The sequence below is a fragment of the Molossus molossus genome, unplaced genomic scaffold (genome assembly GCF_014108415.1).
Source record: "Molossus molossus isolate mMolMol1 unplaced genomic scaffold, mMolMol1.p scaffold_m16_p_1, whole genome shotgun sequence".
Classification (NCBI taxonomy): domain Eukaryota; kingdom Metazoa; phylum Chordata; class Mammalia; order Chiroptera; family Molossidae; genus Molossus; species Molossus molossus.
In genome coordinates, this window is record NW_023425344.1 from 53,116,324 (window position 1) to 53,135,364 (window position 19,041).

The following is a 19,041-nucleotide window of genomic DNA, read 5'->3' on the forward strand; positions in this document are numbered from 1 at the left end:
ATTTAAAATATTTAATAATTTTGAAAATCTTGCATGAAAAAAATGCACAAAATATACTTTCAAATGATTTTAGAGCTTTTATACAAATCTATCTATGCTCAAAATTAAAAGGAAAAAAATTAATTAAGGCTAAAGTATGTCCCTGTGGGACACAGTGCTTTCATATACTCTCTTTTATAGGCCACAGTTTAGTAAGAATAGGTAATGCAAAACCTGCCTGTCATTCCATACCCTTCCTGTTCTCCATATCTTCTCTTACCTTATCCCCGAAAAATAGAAAGCCTGAGTTTTTTGAGCCAGAGCTCACACCTCCTCCATTTCCAAAAGAGTGGCCCTTCTAACTGGACCAGAGTTTAATATAAAAGAATCTTTAAAGGTCAAGTAACTGCCCTCATACACAAAACAGGTGAAATTTCATTCAAAATATACTCTATATAGTTTATAGCTAATGCATAGACTTATGCAAACATGCAGCACGACTTATAAGAGAATTGCAAAAGCATCTAATGATCTCTTTGTGAAATAATTACCAAACAGTATTCATACTTAAAACTAAAAAAAGAAATATGCATAACCTGTTGAAGACTGTGCATTGACATCAGCTTTATGAGCTAGCAGCAACTTCACAATTTTGACATGTCCTCCATTAGCAGCAGCCATTAAAGGTGTAATGTCACCTTTGATTCCCCTATCTTCCACATTTGCATGCATTGCCAACAAAACCTTATGAAAAAAAAGTTTAAAAAATATTAGAAAATAATAATTTCATTAAAAAAAATCTGAACATATGTAACACCTACATAAACATACTATAATTAGAAGAGTCAATAAACACAAAATATAGCTAACAAAACTACTGGTTGAAATGAGCCTAATGGTTGCCTTATTTCCTTACTAAGCAGGCCAGATTAAAAACAAAACAAAATTTAAAAACTCATGAGCTTTATTTTGATAATACAAACCTGTGCAAGCTCATAGTATCCAGCAGAACAAGCTAAACAAAGGAGGCTCTCTCCTTCCTCGGTGTGTTCATTTACACTTCTCCCTTCAATGAGTAACTTTCGCACAGCATTTACATCTCCTTCTGAACAGGCTTCTGCCAAACTGCGGCTATTAGAGGAAAAATATCTCAGTATCGGGATATGATATTATAAAACTAAGTACTGAACAGTAGTGCTAAGCAAGAATAATTATTTCAATAGGATCCATAGCAAAAAAAATAATAATAATTCAGTTATACATATAAAAGTCATGAATTAAGAATTTTAATATTACAAACTGTTTTCCGTTTTGCAAAAACAAAGTCCAACTTACTGTAAGTGTAAAGAAACCAAAATTTTAAAACATAAAAAACTACAGAATATCACATGAATAAAATACAGGTTACAATTTATACTTCAATGTGTTTGGTTACTGAAAAAAAAAAAATTTTTAATCCTCACCTGAGGACATGCTTTGAAAGAGAAACATTAATGCAAGAGATAGAAACATCAACTGGTTGCCTTCTGAACATGCCCCAACCAAGGATCAAACCCGCAACCAAAGTATGTGCCCTGACTGGGAATCAAACTAGCAACCTTTTGATGCACAGGACAATACTCAACCAACTGAGCCAGTCCACCTGGAATGGAAAATTTTTACAAAATTTAATAAGCCAGGTTGCTCAGTGGTTAGAATACAGCCCGCAGATGGAGAGGCAACCAATCAATGTGTCTCTTTCTCAGGGATGTTTCTTTCTTGCTCTCCCTCGCCCCTCCATCCCCCATCCCTCCCTCTGGTCCCTTCCACTCTTTCTAAGAATTAGTGGAAAATATGTCCTCAGGTGGGATTAACAACAACAACAACAACAAAATTTAATTTAAAAAATTTACTAAAATGAGTAAAATTTGTAAAGAGAAATTAGGCAGGAAAATATGTGAGCACGTAATTTTGACTAATATATGAATAACTGATAAGAAAATAATCTTTTTAAAAAGTGTTTATTTATGCCATCATGTTTTGAGGAAGCCTGAAAAATATCTAGCAAGGCAAAGGCTGAAGTCAAGCAAAAGGAGAGTGGAAAAAGTGGAACAGGAAATTAGATTGAGAATAAAGTGTCTGTCCTATAAACCTCCTAAACAATTCCAACTATAGACAATTCTCTCATTTTTGAATAAAGTTCATTCTAAGAAAAACACTAAATACAGGGATGTTAATAAATATTATTTCAAATTAAACTCAATTCATATATCATCCTTTTGAAACATCACCCTGTCACTTCAGATACTACAGGTATCCATGGATAACATCTTTTCTATATCTCTATTATGTGCTAGATTCAGAATACCATCCTTAGCCCAGATTATGCAAAGTCTCCTAAGCAATCTCCCTGCTTTTACCCTTGATGTCCTTCTGGTTCTTTTCAATGAGGAAGCCAGAGAGATCTTGTTTAAAGAAAAGTAGATCATGTCACTATTCTGCTCAGAATCTTCCAATGGACTCTAATTTCACTCACAAAAAAGGGCCAAAATCCCTACAAGATCTGTCTAGTGGTAGCATCCCACAACTCTTCCTTTTTTACCTCTGGTTTCATCACTATTCTCTCTTGCTCTTTCCAATTTGGCCACATTGACTTTCCTGCTTTTTATCAAAAGTGCTAATTAAGCTCCAATGCCAAGATATATGTATTTGCTGTCCCTCTTACCAAGACAGTGCCTCTCTCAGATACAGCTCATTCCTATCAGATCATTGCTAAAAAGCCACCCTATTAAAAAATGCAACATGCCCTGCCCGGTTTGGCTCAGCGGTTAGAGTGTCGGCCTGCGGTCCTGAGAGACCCGGGTTCGGTTCCCGCTAAGGGCACATACCTCGGTTGCAGTTTGTCCCCGGCCCTGGTCGGTTGTGCAGGTGGCAACCGCTCGATGTGTCCCTGCACATCGATGTTTGTCTCTCTCTGTTCCTCTCTCTCCCTCCCACTCTACCTGAACGAAAAATGTCCTCGGGTGAGGATAAAAAAAAAAAATGCAACACAACCTCCAACCCCAAACACTGCCCTAGCACACCCCCATTCAATTTTCTCCCCCATAATTCTTACCATTGTGTGCCATACTACATCTTTTACCTTTGTTAATTGTATTATCTCCTTACCAAAGTCAGTCTTGAATAGCAGTTTAGTAAGTTTGTCTCTTATTTTCCATTTCACAGGATACTGACTGTTCCTGTTCCTAAACTGTCAGTGTTCTCTACCATCTTCAAACAAGTTTAGAACAAATCCTTCCTACAAGACATTTCCTGCATGAGAACATACTCACCTCTCTTTCAAGTGTTCTCTCACTCTCTCTCTCTCCACCTTAGGCACACACAACGTCCTCTACCTTCCCATTTAGACTTTCATTCAATTTCCACATGTGTATGCTTGATTTAAAACAATCTTATAGGAACTACTTCAGCAATAGTTGAACCTAAAAACTTATGAGCAAAGGGCACACTAAATCTCCCACGATACTGCACCTTAACTAATGTAAAATATGAAACATAGCATTCACTGTACTCCACTATATTTCTCAAACCTTGATGAATAAATGACTGTCACAAACATGTTCTACTGTATTGCTGATAACTTCCAGTATTTTCTGTGCCAAAGAATCTATGATATTTTTTTTTTCTATTCTATTTCCAGTTTGAATGAGCTCTAATACACTCTCCAAAGTGTTTTTAATTTTCTCTCTTGCCACAGTCTCAGCAGGCACAGCACCACATTAAAAAATATTTGGAGAACAATAACATTTGGCCAGAAAAACTGAACTGTTAACTACAGAAGTTAGCTAAAGAAGAATCAATGTATGAGAAGATTTATAAAATAAGAACATAAAAATCTACAAAAAGATAATACAGAGACAAGAGAAACAGCAAATTCATACTCTTATTAATACTATATAACCTCTCTTTCATGTTCTTAAAAACTGTTGTCTAAAAAACACTATTATAATAAAAGCCAATTCTTAAATGCTATTTTCAATTCTCCAAACCCACATATAAAAAAATATTCCCATTTTCTCAAATGTTTAAAGGCAACTGCTAAACTAAACAAAACATAAGGGACACATCGAGTGGCTGCCACCTGCACGACCCAACCAGAGCTGGGGACAAACCACAACTGAGGTACATACCCCTAGTAGGAACTGAACCCGGGTCTCTCTGGACCGCAGGCTGACGCTCTAACCACTGAGCAAAACCGGCCAGGGCCAAAACATATCTTTTTTTAAAAAAAAGGCCCTGCCACTGTGGACTGAGAGTCATCCCATGGACTGAGAGGTCCTGGTTCAATTCCCAGTTAGGGCATGTGCCCAGGTTGCGGGCTCAGTCACCATGTGCAGGAAGCAGCTGATCGATGTGTCTCTCTCACATCGATGTTTCTATCTCTCTCTCTCCTTCCCCTCTCTCTCTCTCTAAAATCAATAAAAAAATAAAGCTTCTGAATAGTGTAAAAAGTAACATGTATTAGTGATTTCTCCCCCAGCCACTTCTTTGGAGTTTACGTCCATTTTTCAATATACTACATACATAATTATTTTCATATACAAGATAGTGTAATTTTTATTGCATATCATCAGAAAAACTTAAAAAGCTAAGTCACAAAATATTTAGTGAATGAACCCTGACTATATTATATAAAAGGAATTGTAGCACATACACAAATAAATGTATGTACTACAATGTGCTTGAATGTAGCACTTACATTCAAGTAATGGGAACTAGACATTTTTTTGTACATTCATAAAACAAATAAAAACTTTGCCCTTTAAAAGAGTCAGAACTATGTACATGAACTGGAAAATGGCATGACTAATTAAAGAGCATTTACTTCTTTATTTCCAAAACATTAAAAGAAAACAAAACCTAAATCACTGAAAGGTCTTTTATAACATATCTGCTAAGTCAGACACTGGTGTCCCAGCTCTGCCACCTGTCATCTATTTAAACTTGTTTAAGTTACTCACTTCTCTTAAGCTTTTCATGAGTAAAATTGGTATAAAACAAAATCCATGCCTAAGGCTTTTTCTGAGTATCAATAAGATAATACATATAAAGTAGCAGGTCAAGTTCCAGGCAAAATATGAATGTTAGCTATTTTTAAATTATTTTTAAGAAAATGTTTTTTATATTGATCTCAGTGAAAATGTACTTACTTGTCCGACTGCCCTGCATTTGCTGTGCTTTCAGCTCTCATACGGGTAAGTGCAGCAGCAGCTTCATCCAACGCACAACTAACAGATGATGTCAACCTCCGAAGCACTTCAGGATCTGCAAAGGCTTTACCATCAGCCGTGGATAATTTGCCTATTCCTATAATATTTTCATACCAAAATGAATGCACCCAAAAGGAGAAATAAAGCAAAATTCAAGTTACTGAACTCCATATATGTTATCAAATAATCTACAAATGCTACACTATAAATTGATACTGTCTGTCCTGACTCTTTTCGGAAATCACCCTTCTCCCCAGTTCTCTGATAATCTCATTTCTTCCAATTAATCTACAACTGCTTGATCCCACGACTGGTGCCAGAAATGGGTCTTTGGCTATACTGAGACAATCAGGAATCCTCACCCAGAGTTTTGCCACAGGTTTGAAAAAAGAACCACTGCCATAGGTTTGAAAAAAGAACCTATGTTCAAAGGTTGCTAAATTGCTAAGATTTGAGTCGAGCTATTTGGCCACTTATATCACCACAAATGAAAAAGACTACCCCAAAAATAATTCAAGACAGGACAAAAGAACAGAGAAATAGAAAGGAGATAGAGTTCTGATAAAGTTATTTAAAAAAAAAAAATTTCCTTATTGATATTAGAGAGGAAAGGAGAGGGAGAGAGAGAAACATCAATGAGAGAGAACATTGGCCACCTCCTGCATGCCCCTCACTAAGGATCAGGCCCACAACCTGGGCACATGCCCTGACCGGGAATCAAACCTGTAATCTCTTGGTGCATGGGTTGATGCTTAACCAATGAGTCACACTGGTCAGGCCGGTAAAGTTATTTACTGATTTTTAATCCTCACCCGAGGACATTTTTCCCTTTATCTTCAGATAGAGCGGGAGAGAGAGAGGGAAGGAGAGAGAGAAAAACATCGATGCGAGAGAGACACATTGACTGGTTGCCACCCACACGACCCCAATCAGGGCTAGAGACAAACTGCAACCGAGGTATGTGCCCTTAGCAGGAACCAAACCTGGGACACTCCCAGGTCCACGGGCCGATGCTCTAACTGCTGAGCCAAACTGGCCAGGGCTGATAAAGTTATTTTTAACTCAGACACCAGCAGTGCCAGAAGCCAGCACCAACCCTATACTTTTGGCAAAGGCTCACTTTTATTTAAGAATGTTTAGTTGGACTACTATCACTTGTGACCAGAAATGCCCTAACAAAACATTATGGTCTATATAAAAGATAACCTATATTTGAATACCTATTTATTTCAAATTATGACTGCAACTTATACTCAATATCCTATCTAAATGTACCATATTTTAAAAATTCAGAAAAAAAATATTTCAAAAGCAGAAATGGTTAGTAACCATCTGCATGAAACAGAATTTGTTCTCTTCCAGATATCATTATTAAAAAAAAGCTGATCTCTAACCTTTATTATTCTAACTCAGCAGTGCTTAATCCAGGTTGTCCATCAAGAAGTGGAGCTTTATAAAAATATAGATGCTAGAGCTCTCCCATATCTAAATATGTAATTCAGTTAAGTCAGAAGTGGGGCCTAGGCATCCATATATTTTAAAAGTTCTAAGAAGAGTCTGACACACAGCCAAGATTAAGAACCTTTACTCCAACTTGACGATAAACATCTGATATTAAGACAGATATTAGAGAATTCCCCACTACTCAATATGTGGTCCATGAACTAGAAGCATTGCTATCACTTGAGATCTTATTAGAAATGCAGAATCTCAGGCCCTAAGATTTACTGATCCAAAACCTGCATTTTTTAAAAGAGATACCCAAGTGACTTAATGCACATTAAAGTTTAAGAAATACTATTATGAATTTTTTTCAAACATATTTAACTAAGACATAGACTAAAAAGACCACCCAACTAGAAATAATAAAAGTTATCTATGCAGCTTTCTCATAACAGTAGAGCTAAAAGTTTGTGTTAAAAAAAATATATATATATATATGTTTACCTTTTATTTTGAGAAATCTAAAATATCAAATATTGTACATATGGAACCAAAAATAAATCTGGAAAGAAGCCTTTATGATTTTAGATATGATGCGTTCAGAGCAGTCAAATTTAGTATCTACTTCAATCAAGATGTGCAAAAGATAAAAGCACTTTTGGTCTAATAAGACTGGTACAAACTATATAATTTGTGTCAATTATATTAAAAGCCAACTGTAGACAGAATCTGCTCTAGTAATATTTCTTAAAACAGATACCAACACTGTCCTGGCCAGTTGGGCTCAGCAGTTAGAGTATCCATCTGTTGACCAAAGGGTTCAGGGTTTGATTCCGGTCAAGGGCATGTACCTGTATGTTTGATCCCTGGCCAGGCCAGGGTCACATGGGAGGCAACTAATTGATGTGTCTCTCTCACATTGATATCTCTTTCTCTCCCCCCACCCTACTTTCCCTTTCATCAATCAAAAGATATCCTTGGGTAAGGATTAAAAAAAACAACATATCAATCCTAAGGCACTACTGAGACCAAGGTTACATATGCATTATCATAGGCGAGAACTAGCTCCATTTTTTGTAGCCAACTCAGAGAAGCTATTTTTCTCAGTGTTAGAAACAGAACTAGGCATGAGGATATACCTGGATCACTTAGATTTAAAAAAAGAAAAAAAACAAAAAAACAAAAAAACAACAACAACACACAGTCCCTGGCCAGTTTGGCTCAGCTGTTAGAGCATCGGCCCGCGAACTGGAGAGTCCCGGGTTCAGTTCCCGCTAAGAGCACGTACCTTGGTTGCAGTTTGTCCCTGGCCCCGGTTGGAGTCATGTGGATGGCAACCACTTGATATGTCTCTCTTGATATGTCCCACATCGATATTTTTTCTCTCTCTCTCTCTACCTCCCGTCTCCCTCCCACTCTATCTGAAGATAAATGCAAAAGTGTCCTCAGTGAAGATAAAAAAAACAAATATGAAAAAACACACACAGAAAAAATATACTACTCCATATTAAATTTTTATGAAATTCTCATATTTTCAAAAGTAAACTATTTTAGCAAGGATAACTAGGAGGTAAACTAAGAAATACGTGGTAACCTCTCAAATGAATACACAGTGATGGAAGCTTAATTTATTCTATCTACTCTGGATTATGATAGTCCTTTTTAACTAGTCATATCCAGTTATTAGATATTAGTCTGTGAAAAAAAAAACAAAAACAAAAACGTGTGATGACCGATTTATTCTTCTCAAATTCTAACAGTTAATCAATTGAACAGCAGAATCCTATGACTTCAGAAAGATATACTAAAAGATTATCTACATTTCTGATTTTAAGATAATTTTAAGGTAATTATTTCCCCCCTTTTTCCTCTTATAACTTATTCAAAGGACAATTAAATCCAACAGAAACTCCATCTTTAATAAAAGTAAAAGACATTTGTAAAATAAGCTAATACTTATGAAGACAAAGTAAGGAACAAAAGAAATGAAAACACAGATAACAGAGAAACAAGGTTATCGCTGCAACAGGACTCAGGAATTACAGGTGCCAGATACAGAGGTGAGGCTTGGATCGGCAAACAGAGAGACTGAACACCTCTGAGAAGCAGACACTTAAGACTCTATACATAACTAAACTGCACAGCCAGGTGATTATTCTCTAAAAAGCAAACAAACAAACCAGAAAGACCTTGGACTAGGAGACACCAGGACACCATGTATAGGAGGAGGAGACGAAATACTAAACTGAAATTGAGGTGCTTAAGTAAACATGCATGATAAACAGTGAGATCATCAGTCCCCTTTCCACTTTTTGCTTTCAAAATGCTGGCAGTGCCCGCTGGTGTGGCTCATTGGTTGAGCATCGGCCCATGCACCAAGAGGTCACGAGTTCGATCCCCAGTCAGGGCACATGCCCGAGTTGTGGGGCAAATCCCCAATGGGGGACATGCAGAAGGTAGCTAATCAATGTTCTCTCTCTCTCTCTCTCTCTCTCTCTCTCTCTCTCTCCCTCCCTCCCTCCCTCCCTCCCTTCCTGTCTCTCTAAAAATCAATAAAGAGATCAAAATTCAAAATGCTGGCAGCCAGATTTATAATTGACCACACAAAAACTGGCAGGTGCGTCTCTTAAGAATGTGAACACCACAGAGAAAAGGCTTAAAGATACTGACATTTGGCGGCTCCATGGAAGAGTCTCTGTCCAATCAGTGTTTTCTAGGAATTCTAAAATGTTCCCACCATTACTAGCTCTGGTATAATCCTTGGGACTGTGAATTTGACAGATTTTTTATCCCTATAATTAGGATATGTTACATGGCACAGAAGATAGGAAGGTTATCTGGGTGGGCCTGACCTCATCACATGACCCATAAAGAGATTTCTTTGACTGACTAGAGAAAAGACAGACAGAGATGCAAAGCACGAGAAGGAGTCAAAGCTACAGGGCACCACATATCAAAGAATGTGGGCAACCTCAAGGAAATGAAAGCAGCCCTAGCTAACAGTCTATGAGGAAGTTGGAACCTCAGCCCTAAAATCCCAAGGAACTGAATTCTGCTACTAACAATAAACTTAGAAGTGAACTTTCTCACTACAGCCTACAGATGAGAACTCAAGTCAGGTGACACCTTGAGTTCAGTCCATAAGACCCTGAGCAAAAGAATCTACCCTCGCCGTATGCCCTGACATCTTATCTACAGAAACTAAATGATAGTAAATGAGTATTGTGTTACACTGCTGTTTATTATAAATTGTTACACTGCAATAGGAAACTAGTTACATTACATATATAATATATATTATATATACTGAATAATAAGCACTATGTAGTAAAATCCACCAGTTGACAGCACATGAATGTACACTTTGAATTTAGCTTTTAATGGCATTGTTACTGACTACAAACAAAACCCAGGGTTTACCAAGCATCTGAAATCTTAAGTGTGAAAGATAGCCAAAAATATTCAAAATAAGATCAAAATCTTTTTTTTTTGTTTGTTTGTTTTTTATCCTCACCCGAGGATATTTTCCCATTTTTTGTACAGATAGAGTGGGAGGGAGAGAGAGGAAGGAGAGAGAGAAACATCGATGTGAAGGGACACATCGAGTGGCTGCCACCCGCATGACCAACCAGGGCCGGGGACAAACTGCAACCGAGGTACGTGCCCTTAGCGGGAACTGAACCCGGGTCTCCGGACCGCAGGCCGACGCTCTAACCGCTGAACCAAACTGGCCAGGGCTCAAAATCTTAAAATGTCAAAAACTGGAACACTTTGGAGAAGGAAGGGTAAGGAAAAGTAGCAGAGATAAGGAGAATATCCTAAATAAGTGTGGTGTCAAACTTATGAAATGCAACACCAAAAATTAGGAGACAAAGGAGCAATAACTTCAAAAGTATGAAAGAAAAGTGATTTTTAAACTAGTCTTCTATACCTAGTCAAACTATCAAGTATGAGGATAGTACAAAAGGCATTTTTAGACAAGGTCTCAAAAACATTTCTCAAGCACCTTTTCTCAAGATGCCTAAGCTGTAATCAATCTGAACATCGTTAAAAGAGAAACAACCAGAGTACCTATGTGATATATAAGGAAATATAAACACCAAGAATGACCATTCTTGCTAAAAACAAAATAAACCGAAACCTAGTCAAATAACTGGATCTGAATTCTGATTCAGGAAATGACAACATACAGAGGTACAAGTGGTAAAATTCATAGAGTGAGACAAATGGCTCATTTCTTCAAAAATAAGCAGGGGGGTAAAAAGGATAAAGGAACTGTTATGACTAAAAGACCATTAAAAAAATCATTAACATAAAAAATAATGTAAAACTTGTTTGAGTGCTAATTCAAACACACCAGATGTAAAAATGACCATTATAAAACAATTGGAAAAATCTCAACACTGACAGGATATCTTGCAATATTAAGAAATTACTATTATTTTTTTTAAGCTATGTAACGGTATTATAGTTATATTTATTTTTTAAGAAGTTCTTAAGTTAGAGGTACATAGTGAAGTATTTATATATGAAATAATATGATGCTTAGATTTGCTTTAAATTAACATGTGGGGTGGGGAGTTAGTGAGGTGGTAATGTATAAAGATGAAACAAAAACATCCATACAGCCCTGGCCGGTTTGGCTCAGTGGTTAGAGCATTGGCCTGCGGTCTGGAGAGACCCAGATTCAGTTCCCGCTAAGGGCACGTACCTCGGTTGCAGTTTGTCCCCGGCCCTGGCTGGGTCGTGTGGGTGGCAGTCACTCGATGTGTCCCAAACGTTGATGTTTCTCTCTCTCCCTCCCTCCCTCCCATTCTGTCTGAACAAATTATTGAAAAATGTCCTCGGGTGAGTATAAAAACAAAACAAAACAAAAACGTCCATACACTGATGGCTGTTGAAGCTGGATGATGGATATGCCAAGAGTTCATTATGCTATTCCTTCTGGGTTTGTATGTGAAAATTTTCATTTAAAAAAGGGAAGGAGAAAGCCCTGGCCAGTTTGGCTCAGCAGTTAGAGCACTGCCCTGAGGACCACAGTATCTTGGGTTTGATTCTGGTCAAGGGCATGCTCCAGTTAGGGTCGTTCAGTAGGCAACCCATCAATGTGTCTCTCAAACATCTCTCGCACTTCTCTCTTTCTCCTTACCTCACCCCCTTCTCTTTCACTCTCTTTAAAAATTCAATGAAACAATATTCTTGGGTAAGGATTAACCAAAAAAAAAAGGAAAGAGATAAATGAGGGAGGGAGAGGAGAACGAGAGAAATGAAGAGAGGAAGCAGGATTGCTTGTTAGCGTCTATAATGAAAATAAAATGGAACTAACTCTACCTCCAAAAGTAGCTTTTTTTTGGCTGAAATCTACTTTTATATAGCAGTATTTTTAAATCTGGTTCTGCCACAGAAAAAAAAACATCCCTCTTGTACTCAACCTGAGTCTTCTCATCTTCAGGAGAAACATTCCCTGTTCCTCTTATGAAATGTTTTCAAATTATTTTACAATACCTGTTTCCCTCACACAAACTTCTACAGCAACATCAAATTTCTGGCAAATGCTAAACCATATCTTTACTATTCTGTAACAAAGAGGTTTCTATACTCAAGGACAGGACCTTGCATGTGGCCCTACTATGTTTTCATCCCTCTGATAATCCATTCTAGAATAATCCACTCTGGACAGAAATCAAACTTAACCATGAGTCCTCCAAATATTTAGATGCTGTGTTTAAAGTTATTTACTGAAAGGGTTATCAAACAGTAATAGGTCAGTTTTATTCTGTAATTAAGTAGCAGTTTACATGCATTGCATGTACAATACATAGCACATTAAGGTGCTCAAACCACAAACATAGTATATTTACGTCTACTTTGAAAAGAAAAAAAAAAAATATATATATATATGATGCTAAATCTTTGACTATGTCATGTAATCTTTAATTAAAACACTGTTCCTATAGAGACAATATGATAATGGTCCACTTTTCAAAAATACAATGATAATTCACTTTCCAGGGTTTCAAGAGACAGTTTATGACAAAAAAAGTGGGGGGGAATTATATACAGTCGATTCTCGTTATTCATAGTATTTATGTTCTGCAGAGCTGCTGGGAACACTGAATTAATGAACACTGAACCATTGCTTCTACAGGAAAACAGGATTAGGTTCTTTCAAGCCTCTGGTCACATCATTTCGATTAACCACTCAATATATAGGTTTGTTTTATGTGTATTTTTGTTTAAAGGCAACCTTATTTAATATATAGTTGATTCACTAACATTTAAATCATGACTAACAGCACTATAATTCATGCCTGAAAGCAGCTTATCAAACTTGTATTTTTCTTAAGGCACATCACAGCCTTCTCACATTTAGAAACACTTGGTAGCATTTTAGCATTATACTTGGGGGCCATTTTAAACAGTGATATTACCAACAAAAGGCACAAAAATTTGAAAAATGTGGCACTAAAGAGATCGTGAAAAGGACACTTGTTTACAGTATGACAGCTGAAACAAGAAGGTAGAACATCACCTTATTCCACCTCAGCGGGGAACATGTGTGTAGGACGACTCAAAATTTTCACCATTCTGTGCATTTCTATGAAAGACTGAGAAAGTGCTGTGAGTACTAATTTTGGGGTACAAATACATTTTATCAAGTAGGCAAATTCACAAATATGGAATTCGGGACTAAGGAAAATCGACTGTATAAGAAGTCCCTCTGTATAAAAAGGTTGACAGCAACCTTATATTTTACTTTGGCAATAAAAATATTATTTAATGAAATGTTCCATGTAATTATCTAAAAAATAATACATTAACCTTTATAAATAGTATGATACTAAATATCCAAGATCATACATTGGTAACAGAAATTTTTTAGGTTTACTGTAACTTTAGATAATTAGGTAGACTTATTATAGATGTGGAGTTTGCAGACTTACCTGCAGCTTCTAGTAAAGCTTCCAGTCTAGCTTGTGTTTCTGGATCTACTGTCCTGAGGTCTGCACCATCAGCAGTACCTGACAAGAGCAACTTAGAAGCCGTTTCCAGCATTGGATTTTCCAGATCATCCTGATCCAAAATGAAAGATTCCACCTAGAAAACAAATACAAACAGAAAGGAAGGGAGGAATAAAAGAAGATGGGGAAAATGAGAAGAGAAATAAACAGAAGAAAAAGGAAGAGAGAAAAAATATTTTAACACAAATATCAATGATAACAAATTCAGTGCAATATTAAACAAATTCAATGGGATTATATAAGCCCAATGTTTCTAAAAGAGAAAATTACAGTTGTAGAAAAATTTAAGAACATATTATTAAAATGCAGTCTAGATTTTAAACAAAAATCATATGTATTCTTTTCTATTTTAATTTGGTGGGGTGAGGGTTGGGTAGAGGGAAGGTTATAAGGTTAGACTGTAAAACTTTGACTTAGGCAGAGTATCTAAATCAGCAGTTCTTAGAATTTTTGCTCTCAGCATCCCTTTATTACACATCTAAAGTACTGCAGCCCCAAGGACTTTATATATAAAGATTAAATTTATAAATATTTATCATATTAGAAATTAAACTACAATCTCAAAAAAAAATCATCTTCATTAACATCACCACAATTTTATCAGAAAAGTTTCTAAATTCTGAAAAGGTTTTAAACTCAGGTAAATACATTTCCAAAATCCTAATTTGTGCTTGAAAACTTAATTTTAACACTGGCAAAAATAATGGCCAGTCATTTTCCTTCAAGTGACAGGCTCACTTCGAGAACTATTGCCAAACAGCCAAGTATAATCAGTATAATGTATCTGTCAGTTATATTTTCCAGCAAAAATGGCATTTCATGAAAAAAAAAAAAAAGAGGAGCTAATTCACCTGACACCTAAAAAGAACACAAATGCTTTTCCTGCAAACACCATACTTTCATATGAAGCAAAAGTGCTTTATGTATATTTCCCATTTTGTCACACACAATATTAAAAGGACATATTCAAAAGTGGAGATTTCATAAAATTAACACTTATTGCTTAAGGTGAAACTGGCCTTTTGAAAACAGAGTACATGGCAATGAAGAATACAATGATAGTAGTACAGTTAGTTTAAAGAATCAGAAAATAGCCAACTCCAAAGACACAGAGAAAAGTTTGTTTGTTTTGACATTTTTTATCACAATGCTACTTACAAATAGGTACTACAATATACTTTCCCATTTAAAAAAAGTTGATAATTATTATATATAAAATGTTACTATCTGACATAATCAGGAAAAATTTATTTAGAAAATCTAAGGTATTCTTAACCCTGCACTATCTAAAACAGGTAAAAAAGTAATTACTAACCTAGAACACAATTACATTCATGCCTAGTATTTAGATGTCAGAAATAAGAAAAGAAAAAAATCTTAAGGAATATATTCTCAGCGTTCATATCAGAAATCCTGTATTGTTCCCTCTTTGAAAGTCACCTGTCTTGTAAACAGGTATAACTGCTATATTTAATCAACACATTTACTACTAAAGGTTATTAAAATTGGAGAAACTAATGTTCCTCTCTAAATTTCCTAACCTAATGCAGTTTAACATGAAATAACATTTCAGGTTTCTAATATTTTAAATACAAATAGACACAAAACACTCTGAAAATGATCTCAGTAAATATTTTAAAAGTTTTACAGTATGTTTAACTTCAACCAATTAGTAACAATTGTCAAGATGCAAGAGAGTTAAGAAGATGAGTTTCTAAAGAAAACTGGCTTAGTAATTAAATTTTCTGTTAAACAATATTCCAGTTCTTCAATCCAATAGGAGAAGACAGAATAAAGAAAATAAAGGAGCCCTGACTGGTTCTGCACAGTGGAGAGCATCAGCCCCAAGACCAAGCAAAGAGTGTTCAGTTCCATTTCTGGTCAAGGGCACATATCGCTGTTGCATTGCTCCTCACCACGGTCAGGGTTGTGTGGGAAGCAACCAATCAATGTGTCTGTCTCATATGAATGTCTTTCTCTCTCCCTCTCTTCCCCCTCCCACTCTATATTAAAAGAAAAAAAAAAAGAAAATAAACAGGTAAAATAAACAAATAAAAACATATATACTATTTTATACTTTTAGAAAACATAGGATCTCAAATAGTGCAGTTAGTGCCAAATTAAAAGTACAGATCAGAAGTATTAGAACTGTTCCAAGAAGATAATACATGCAGAAAAATAATATGACAGGATTTTGAATGAAATAACTAATTGGTTAAGAGAAGAAAAGAAGAAAGAATGTGTCACTGGTAGACAAGTATAAAATTTCTGTATGTATGAACAGAGGGATTACTATAAGAGAAGTCAGAAAGTTAACTGTTAAATCATACATTAAATTTCAATCACAAGTGATTTGCAGACACAAAGTCCCCTATGTCAGGTTGTATCTGAACTAGGCTTGGTAAAATTTACTAAGAAAAATGCATGTCAATATCTTCATGAGGGATATTAAGATTTCTAACTGACTTAATTAAAACTTCTCCATAAACTCTCACATTGTTTTTTTGTTGTTGTCATTTAATCCTCACCCGAGGATATTTTTTCCATTTATCTTCAGTCAGAGTGCGAAAGAGGGAAAGAGGAGGGTGGGGGGAGAGACAGACAGAGACATCCATGTGAGAGACACATCAATTGTTGCCACCCCCACAACCCAACCAGGGCCAGGGACCAAACCTCAACCAAGGTAGGTGCCCTTGACCAAAACTGAACCTGAGACTCTTTGGTCCACAGGCCAATACTCTATGAGCTGAGCTAAACTGGCCAGGACTCTTAACGTTGTTTTTTTTCAGTATACTATTCTCACAATGTGAAAAATGTGGTAATAAAAATCAGTAAATTTAAATTACTTGTAAATTCTATATATAGATTTTTTAAAGGTATGAGGATTAAAAAAAAATTTAGGAATGAATATTTATTATATCTTCCCCACTACCAGTTTAAGATTAATGAAGAAAACTAATTTCAAGGATACTATTTGAATCTAAAGACCCAGGTACCAAAACTGCTTCAGCTGCTTCCTATAAGATCTAAACAAGTCTCTCAGACATCTCTAGATTTTTATTTTGCACAATTTTTCAGATTTATCACATATGACTTATTATATATATTTATTGCCTTTCTAACCTTCATAGAAACAGGAACTTGTTTGGTTTACTAATATATAAGTAGCAACTAGAACTATAGGCATCACATTGTTAGTACTTTTTTTTTTTTTTTTTATCTTTATTGTTAAATGTATTACAGATATGCCTCATTATTCCCCTGTTGACTCCCTCCTCCCTACTCTCGCCCCCTCCTGCCTTTTCCCACACTGTTGTCTGTGTCCATTGGTTATAAATATAAGTTCTTTAGCTTATCTCCTCCCACCCCCAACCCCCTTCCCCTTGAGGTTTGTCAGTCTAGCAACCAATTTGTACTTTTTATTCCCTTCACCTTTTTCACCCATTCCCCCAAACCCCCTCCCATCTGGCAACCAAAGAATGTTCTCAGTATCTATGAGAATTTTTCTGTTCTACTTGTTCATTTTGTTTGTAGATTCAATTGTCAACAGATATGTATTCACTGACATTTTGTTTGTTCATATATTTTATCTTTTTATTCAAAAAGACACTTCAACATTTCGTATAACAACGGTTTGGTGGTGATGAACTCCTTTAACTTTTTCTTGTCTGAGAAACTATATGGCCATCGATTCTAAATGACAGCTTTGCAGGATAGACTAATCTTGGTTGTAGGTTCTTGCTTTTTATCATTCTGAATATTTCTTGCCACTCCCTTCTGGCCTGCAAAGATTCTTTTGAGAAATCAGCTGACAGCCTTATGGGAACTCCCTTGTAGGTAACTAGCTGCCTTTCTCTTGCTGCTTTTAAGATTCTCTCTTTGTCTTGAACTTTTTGCATTTTGACAATGATGTGTCTTGGTGTGGGCCTCTTGGGGTTCTTCTTGTTTCGGACTCTCTGTGCTTCCTGGACTTGTATGTCTGTTTCCTTCACCAAGTTAGGAAAGTTTTCTGCCATTATTGTTTCAAATAGGTTTTTGATTTCTTGTTCTCTCTCTTCTCCTTCTGGCACCCTCAGGATGTGAATGTTGGCACGCTTGAAGTTGTCCCAGAGGCTCCTTACACTATATCCTCATTTTTTTGGATTCTTTTTCTTTCTGCTGTTCTGATTGGGTGTTTTTTGCTTCCTTATATTCCAAATCGATGGTTTGCTTCTTGGCTTTACCTACTCTACTATTGAATCTGTGTAAATTATTCTTTATTTCAGTTAGTGCCTCCTTCATTTCTGACTGGTCCTTTTTTATGCTCTTGAGGCCCTCACTAAGTTCACTGAAGTTCTTACTAAGTTCACTGAGCATCCTTATAAGCAGTACTTTGAACTCAGCATCTGTTAGGTTGCTTATCTACACTTCACTTAGTTCTTTTCCTAGGATTTTGTTCTGTTCTTTCATTTAAGATCTGTTTCTTTGTCTCCTCATTGTGGCTGCCTCCTTGTGTTTGTTTCTATGTATTACTTAACAAGAGGTATGGAGCTAGCTGAGACCAGATGCTGCTTGTTTGAAAGAATTTAGGAAAACCTGAAGCAGGATCCAAGACAGGCCAATCCTATTGCTAAGCAACTGGCAACAGCTTGGGTGGGCCTGAAAGTTGGGTGGGGCAAGGCCTCAGGGAATCACCAGGGCGGGGCAACCAGGGGGAGCCAGGTTGTTGGAGTCCCAGATATGGTGGCTGTCTGCCACCCCAGGGAAGGGCTCACCAAAGGAACAAAGGCCTCCGACAGCACATCTGTCCTGGAGAAAGCCCCCTCTCCAGCCCTCACTCCAGTGCCAAACAGCTCAGTTCTTCACTGAATGTCTCTGGTGCCCCTCAAGCTGCCTCCCCTCCAAGCTTAGAGGGAGAAAGTCTGATAAGTCCGTGTGTGGGCCCTTTAAGAGGAGCTGTCTGGGGCTCCAGCCACTTCAGCCTCCCTAAGCCTCAGTTCCCATTGGTTTTTCCAGCCATAAGTTATGGGGACTTCTCTTCCTGGCACTGGAACCCTGAGCGGGGCGCCTGGTATGGGACGGGGACCCCTCAGTCCTCAGGGAGGACCTTCCCAGCTAAGGCATCCTCCTGATTTTTATCTGCCACACGTGGGTGCAGGACCAGCCCATCTGCCTCTGCCCCTCCATTCAGCTTGATTTCAGGCTGTTTTGAATGATGGTCGTTCTGTACTTTAGTTGTAACTTTGATGTGGTTGTGGGAGGACACGATACCGCGTTTACCTACACCACCATCTTGACCAGAAGTCACCACATTGTTAGTACTTAAATAATTCTAGAATAATAAAAGGTGGTTTGGAGATCCTTCCCTT

At 36.9% G+C, this 19,041-nt stretch overlaps 1 protein-coding gene across 18 annotated transcripts in view; it reads right to left on the reverse strand.

The window, feature by feature from the left end:
- Positions 1-19,041, reverse strand: part of ANKRD17 (ankyrin repeat domain 17) — a 193,160-nt gene that overhangs the window by 87,741 nt on the left and 86,378 nt on the right. For all 18 annotated transcript variants that reach the window (XM_036271035.1, XM_036271043.1, XM_036271051.1 and 15 more), the window contains 4 exons: positions 13,616-13,769; positions 5,169-5,325; positions 963-1,110; positions 576-723 (listed from right to left, as the gene is read on the reverse strand). In XM_036271035.1, coding sequence (XP_036126928.1) covers positions 576-723; positions 963-1,110; positions 5,169-5,325; positions 13,616-13,769 — 607 coding nt within the window. The remainder of the gene's footprint in view (positions 1-575; positions 724-962; positions 1,111-5,168; positions 5,326-13,615; positions 13,770-19,041) is intronic.